The sequence below is a fragment of the Lathyrus oleraceus genome, chromosome 1, assembly GCF_024323335.1.
Source record: "Lathyrus oleraceus cultivar Zhongwan6 chromosome 1, CAAS_Psat_ZW6_1.0, whole genome shotgun sequence".
Lineage (NCBI taxonomy): Eukaryota > Viridiplantae > Streptophyta > Magnoliopsida > Fabales > Fabaceae > Lathyrus > Lathyrus oleraceus.
The window spans coordinates 427215-434434 of record NC_066579.1 but is presented as its reverse complement, the minus strand read 5'-3'; the positions used below and the strand labels follow the sequence as shown (position 1 = coordinate 434434).

At 37.3% G+C, this 7220-nt stretch overlaps 1 protein-coding gene across 1 annotated transcript; it reads right to left on the bottom strand.

The window, feature by feature from the left end:
* Positions 1 to 523: 523 nt before the first annotated feature.
* LOC127074929 (F-box/kelch-repeat protein At3g23880) lies at positions 524 to 1927 on the bottom strand. The gene has a single exon (XM_051016683.1). It carries the CDS (start codon positions 1861 to 1863, stop codon positions 679 to 681), a length of 1185 nt encoding a protein of 394 aa, XP_050872640.1. The 5' UTR covers positions 1864 to 1927; the 3' UTR covers positions 524 to 678.
* Positions 1928 to 7220: the final 5293 nt, after the last annotated feature.

Here is a 7220-nt window from a genome sequence, read left to right as displayed (position 1 = left end):
TGATCTTTTCATTTTGGCTGATATGCTAGAGTTTATAAATAAGGAGACAGGAGCTTTTGGACATACACGCCTTGAAACATTATCATCATGAAAGGTTTTATTGTTTGATATGAGTCCTTGGTGAATTCAACTGTATTCATCATCTTTTCTAGACCAAAAGTAACACCATAAAAGAAAATGAATTTAAAGGATCAATTTCAAGTATCATACTCATATTGAAACCCTCTGTCAACATAACAGTCATTGCCATGGAAACAGAGTTCTACGCATTGTGTGTTGAAACAAAACTGGTATCACTTTTTAGATGTTGCAAGGTACTCTATAGTATTTTCTAGTGCAGCCAATCCTAAGACTCGGAAAATAGTAACCAATACACTAGAATGCTATAGCTATTGGATAACCTATTATACTTGATCACTTATCATTAAAACACTATAACTGCAATTTGTCATTGAAAAGGAAGTAAACAGATCATCATTGTGCACTAAATTGTTCAATTCCTTCAAGTAGATGAAGGGTAATATGAAGAAAAGAGAGCATTGTGATAAAAACTGGTACGAAACAGAACTTAGTTGAACAATATTAATACGGACATAATAATCCAGCAGCCTGTATTCAGAGCAAAAACACAATAAAAAGCATAAATAAACATAAATGTCAGGTGACATAGCCTTGCATCTACATGTCAGGTGATAGCAAACTCTCAACACAAATTTCTGAGGTGTTTAAAAACTTGGTAACCTTAAAAGTGTCATTCTTGGAATCGTAGACAATCAACTTCATTTTCTGTTTCTCCTTAAGCTCCAGCAGCAATTGACCGTCACAGATATACGATGCCTTGGTCAAGATAGAAGACATACGAGGATCTTGCAAGAAAGAAACACTGAACAATTTAACCCAAGACTCTTGAATTCCATATGTCTCCATGACCCAAACATCGTGATCGAAAATTATACCCAAGCAATCCCTCCACACAAACAATTTTATGTTCCACCCATCTCTCCTTCTATGGTCAGGAGGAAGGGAAATCTTTTGATAAGACTCCTTAGCCAAATCAAAAGAAACAATAAAACGACGAGTCTCAGAAATTTCAGTATAGGCCAACCAATTAATAATGTCAATATAGGCCAACCAATTAACTGTGCCGCATACACATTTTCCAGCTCCATCATCAAATATAACCCCAAAAGGGAAGGCAGGAAGCCTTCTCCAATAATGAGTACCCAGAGTAAGAACCTGTACTGTAGTCGTGTCGTCATGGATACCAGAGTTATAAAGAGCAACCACTTTGTAATGATCCGAAACAGGATCATAGCCGAATCCATAGGTGACATAAAGCTCAGTATTAACCAGTTGAGGGTATTGAAAAGGGGGCAATTTTTTGAATTTTCTAATGGAAGGATTCCACAATACAACTGTATGCTGATACTGGTCAGCAAGACAGAGAATTCCGTCACAGGAGCAAGCAATGTAATACAAATTGTTGATATTATCATTGTAGCAAGGAAACCCTAATTGAGTGAAGTTAGTGGTTATATCAGTGGCCATGATGGATTGGAGTGGGTAAGACTTTAGATTGAAGAGATAGAAGGGGTTTTGGTAGGCTGCAAAGTGGAGGAGGCGCGTGGTTGACGCGTTAAGGTGTTTTCTGACGAAAGAAGGATTGAATATGATAGAATTCAAAGATTTGGATTTGCAGACAGAACGTAATTGGATGAGAAGTTTCACGGGTAGCCTATAAAGTATTTCTATTATGAGGTCGAAAGGAAGAGTGGGCAGTGAATCGGCGGGAGGTGTCATCAGATCTTTGCAAGGCGGGGAATCGGTGAGGTTAGGGTTTGATCCCTCGGTGGGATATGCCATCGCATCTGAGACCAGAAGTGAAACGATCAAGTTAGGGTCTATTCTCTCGGTGGGATATACTCCCATTTTTTTCTTTTATAAATAAAATTTGATTTTTTTTTTAATTTATTGAATAAATTATTTATTTATAGATACATTAATTATTTAATAAATATAAAATATTGATTTTTTTTTTATAAAATACGAATAAAAGGAGTATATTAAAAAATTTATAAATTAATAGTTTGATAATTTATTTGTTTTATATTTTAAAAAATACATTTTAAAAGTACTAAATTAAATTTGTTTATTATAAATTAAAAAGTTAAGTGACGTTTTAAAAATCATGGGTGAAGTAAAATTTATAACGTCTTGAATTCAATTAATTAATTTAATTTAATTTTTAATATTTATTTTTTAATTATTTGGATGATTAAAATGCTTCGTATAATTTGTGTGTGATATTTTATTGGATTTTATTGAGAGTTAATAGATTTCATTTAATTAAAAATAATAAAATAAAAGAAATGGTGAATTATGGGGCGTAATTAGAATTTTTGTGAAATTAGTACAGTAAGGAGTAAAAGCCCATAAGTTGAAGGAAAGTAGAATTATGAAAAATATAATTACGTTATTTATATAGATAATGTGAGAGATTGAAACTTTATGTGATACGTAAAATTTGAGAAAAGTGGGGGGAAAAAGGCAAGTAGTTAGGAATCCTAAGAAGAGCTCTGGGAAGAAGAAGACATAATGTAAATTGAAAACTTGCTACTGGAAATTAAGGTAGGGGAATTACTCTAATATTGGTGTCAAATGCATGAAGGTGGAAAGGGGTATTTAACCTCCTCTAAATTGTTCTCTTACTTTCACCATTGTTGATGTTTATGTGTTATTGAGAGAAACGTGTTATAATTCTATTATAATTTATGTGAAATATATGAAATTCGCGCATGATTTGATTATTGGTTTTCGTGTGCCTCTGGATGTGATAATTGATTGAGTTGTTGTTCATGAGTAAGTTTTTGGTATTATCAGCATAACCTTAAATTCATGATAAAGTGATGGATTAGGTGTTTAATGAGCGAATATACGATGTATTAATCATGCTATGATATGTATATGTTGTTTTCTGTTCGATTTGGGGTGATTAGGGATCAAAATTCGAGTTTCGATAGGGCTTTAAGTGGAATAGCGTTTCTAATTTTTTTGCAATTCTGGGGGACATCGCTTAGCGAGGATGAAGCTTTGCTTAGCAAGCTTTCTCTTAGCGAGGATAAATATCACTTAGCGAGGAAGGGTTTCGCTAAGCGAGCATGGGAAGAATGTGGTTTTTTGTAACACCCTTCTACCCAAACGACATATTTAAATAGATTATCAGAGTACAACATGTAGAAGAGTTTACATTTCTTACAACATAACAATTATCGCATCACAACATAAAACATATTATTTATTTTATTAAAACTTCGCAGCGGACAACAACATTAATATTATCATTCATCATATAACAATTCATAATAATGGTTCAACATTATCTCAACAAAACATCTCAACATGTTAGTCATCATAAACAACGTAAATAATAATCAATTATCTATCGAATCCCATAACCCCGGTGTCACATGACCAGAGCATTTGACTCGACTCTGTAGAATAACTCTACACTTATTCTTCAAACCTCAGCAATAGCTACTCCTCTTTATCTGCACATTGCTCATCATAGATGAACATAAACACATGCAGAAGGGGTGAGAATTACATTATTAGATAATAATATAACGACAGAAATATAAACATAAATATATTTCACATATGCCAACACAGCTCATCATAATCATCATAATCAACATAGTCATGAACATCAACAAAACAACATATCAAATGCAATGCACACACCCATGCATGACTCAACACGACTCGGTATACCCATTTTGTGACCAACTACAGGATCACCACTCCCAGATTCACCACCATAGAATCCGAGTTCCCCGCAAGGAACCAAGCCTCTCAACAAGCCCGGAGTCAACAACATCATTGGAACTCAGTCCGTTCATCACTAGGCATCGGCCTTTCATGAATGCATGCACACCAAGCATGCATCATAATCAACATAGCAACAACAGCATCAGATAGTCATGTTATCATCATCATTAACACATTCTATCACAAAAGCATATCACATCATGCCACATAATCAAACACAGTATTATCACACTCTACTAATATTTATACCACTCAAAGCAACGGGAAATGATCCCTCGTATACCATGCATCAGCTAAGTTACCTCGCTCAGCCTAAACAACCAAAACTGCACAACAACAGCCCAGGAAAGACCACAAGTCTGCCCATACGCGTATTGCCTATGCTCATACGCGTATTACCCACGCCTGACCAAATCCATACGCGTATTGCCCATGTCCATACGCGTATGCTACGCGTATCACATTCCCATACGCGTACCAACAGAGACCAAAACACGTTCAAAACATCATCTTCCTCATCCATACGCGTATTGCCTAGTGCGATACGCGTACCAGCAATCTCATACGCGTATTGCATAGTGCCATACGCGTATGACCAGAAACCAGAATTCCAGATCTGCAATGGCTTTTTCTGCTACGAGATCTATCCAAATTCATCCTTCCACAGTCCAAATTTCACACAAAATCACTCATATCATCTAATACAAATAGTCCCCTATTCGATTTCACAAATCCTAACATCATTGCATATAATTTCTACGAATTCCTTCGATTAAAATCCCCATTTTCGTTCATCCAATATTTCACCATTTTCAGCATATTATTGTTTAATAAGGTTCAGACCCCTTACCTCTTTGGATTGAAGGAAGCTCTGAGCAATCTTTGGTCTTTTCCTCTTCCTTCTCTTTCTCTTCAGCGTTTCTCCCCCCTTTCTCTGACTCTGAGGCAAAACACGTGAAACAACCTGAGTCCTCACTTTGGCCTCTTTTATCCAATTTCCACTTTTACCCTTCCACTCTTCATATTCCATTTATTTATTTTTAATTATTATTATAAAATAAATAACATCTATAGTAATAATAAAAATAATCCAATAATTCAACTTTATTTAATTAAATTAATAAAATAATATTAACTCAATTAAATAACTCTCTTATTTTAATCGGGGTGTTACAACTCTCCCCCACTAAAAGAGTTTTCGTCCTCGAAAACATACCTCAAGCAAATAGAGCCGGATACGACTCCTTCATCTGATCTTCACGCTCCCAAGTCAAGCTCTCACCAGCTGGACCTCCCCAAACAACTTTCACTAGAGCAATCTTCTTACCTCTCAGGGTCTTCTCTTCTCGGTCATCTATCCGAATTGGCAACACCTCAACGGTCAAATTATCCCTCACCTGGATATCATCCAACTGAACAACATGCGAAGGATCCGCAATATATTTTCTCAACTGAGATACATGAAACACATCATGCAGATTAGAAAGCGACGGCGGTAAAGCTATCCGATACGCCACTTCCCCAACCCTCTTCAAAATCTGATACGGACCCACAAACCTCGGAGTAAGCTTTTTAGACTTTAAAGCTCTACCCACACCTGTCGTCGGAGTAACTCTCAAGAACACATGATCTCCCTCTTGGAACTCAAGTGCCTTTCTCCTGTTATCATGATAACTCTTCTGACGACTCTGAGAAATCTTCATTTTCTCCTGAATCATCTTAACCCTTTCAGTCGTCTGCTGCACAATCTCAGGTCCGAGTACAACACTCTCACCTGATTCATACCAACACAATGGAGTTCTACACCTCCTACCATACAATGCTTCATATGGAGCCATACCGATACTAGCATGAAAACTATTATTATAAGTAAACTCCACCAACGGCAAATAACTATCCCAAGAACCACTCTGCTCCAACACACAAGCTCTCAACAAATCCTCCAAGGATTGGATAGTTCTTTCGGTCTGACCATCAGTCTGAGGATGATAAGCTGAACTCAACCTCAACTTAGTTCCCAACGCTTTCTGCAAACTTTCCCAAAATCTAGAAGTAAATCTGGGATCTCTATCAGACACAATACTGGATGGAATACCATGCAGCCTCACTATCTCCTCAATATACAACTCTGCCAACTTCTCTAAAGAGTGATTAATCTTCATCGGCAAGAAATGCGCCGACTTAGTCAATCGATCCACAATCACCCAAATAGAATCATTACCTTTCACCGTCCTCGGCAATCCCGTCACAAAATCCATGGAAATGCTATCCCACTTCCATTCAGGAATCTTCAAAGGTTGCATCATACCTGCCGGTTTCTGATGCTCAATCTTTGACTTCTGACAAGTCAAACAGGCATACACAAACTTAGCAACATCTCTTTTCATACCAGCCCACCAAAACAACTTCTTCAAATCTTGATACATTTTAGTTGCACCTGGATGGATACTCAATCCACTCCTATGGCCCTCTTCAAGAATACTCTTTTTCAATTCAGACACCTCAGGAACACAAACTCTACCTTTAAATCGCAGGATGCCATTCTCATCAATCTCAAAATTACCACCATTACCCTGGTTAACCATAGTAATATGATCAACTAGAGCGACGTCCACTTGCTGACCATTCCGAATATCTTCCAGAATTCCACTAGTCAACTTCAGCATACCCAACTTTACACTATCAGCGGAAACTTCACAACCCAAACTCATATCACGGAACTGTTCAATTAACTCAAGCTCCCGAACCATCATCATAGACATATGTAGAGACTTTCTACTCAGCGCATCTGCAACTACATTAGCCTTACCGGGATGATAACTCAATTCAAAGTCAAAATCCTTCAGTAATTCTAACCACCTTCTCTGCCTCATATTTAACTCTTTCTGATCAAACAGATACTTCAGACTCTTGTGATCACTGAACACTTCGAATCTGGAACCATACAGATAATGCCTCCACATTTTCAACACAAATACAACAGCTGCAAGTTCTAGATCATGCGTAGGATAATTCCTCTCATGAACTTTCAACTGTCTAGAAGCATAAGCTACAACTTTACCATTCTGCATCAAAACACCACCAAGACCCATCAAAGAAGCATCACAATAAACAACGAAGGACTCACCAGGATTAGGCAAGATCAACACTGGAGCACTGGTCAACCGCCTCTTCAACTCAACAAAACTCGCTTCACAAGCTGCATCCCACACATACACTTGACCCTTCTTAGTCAACTGCGTCAACGGCAATGCCAACTTAGAGAAGCCCTCAATAAATCTGCGATAATAACCAGCTAACCCCAGAAAGCTGCGTATCTCAGTAGCAGACTTCGGAGTCTCCCACTGTAATACAGCATCAACTTTAGCCGGATCAACAGAAATCCCACCACT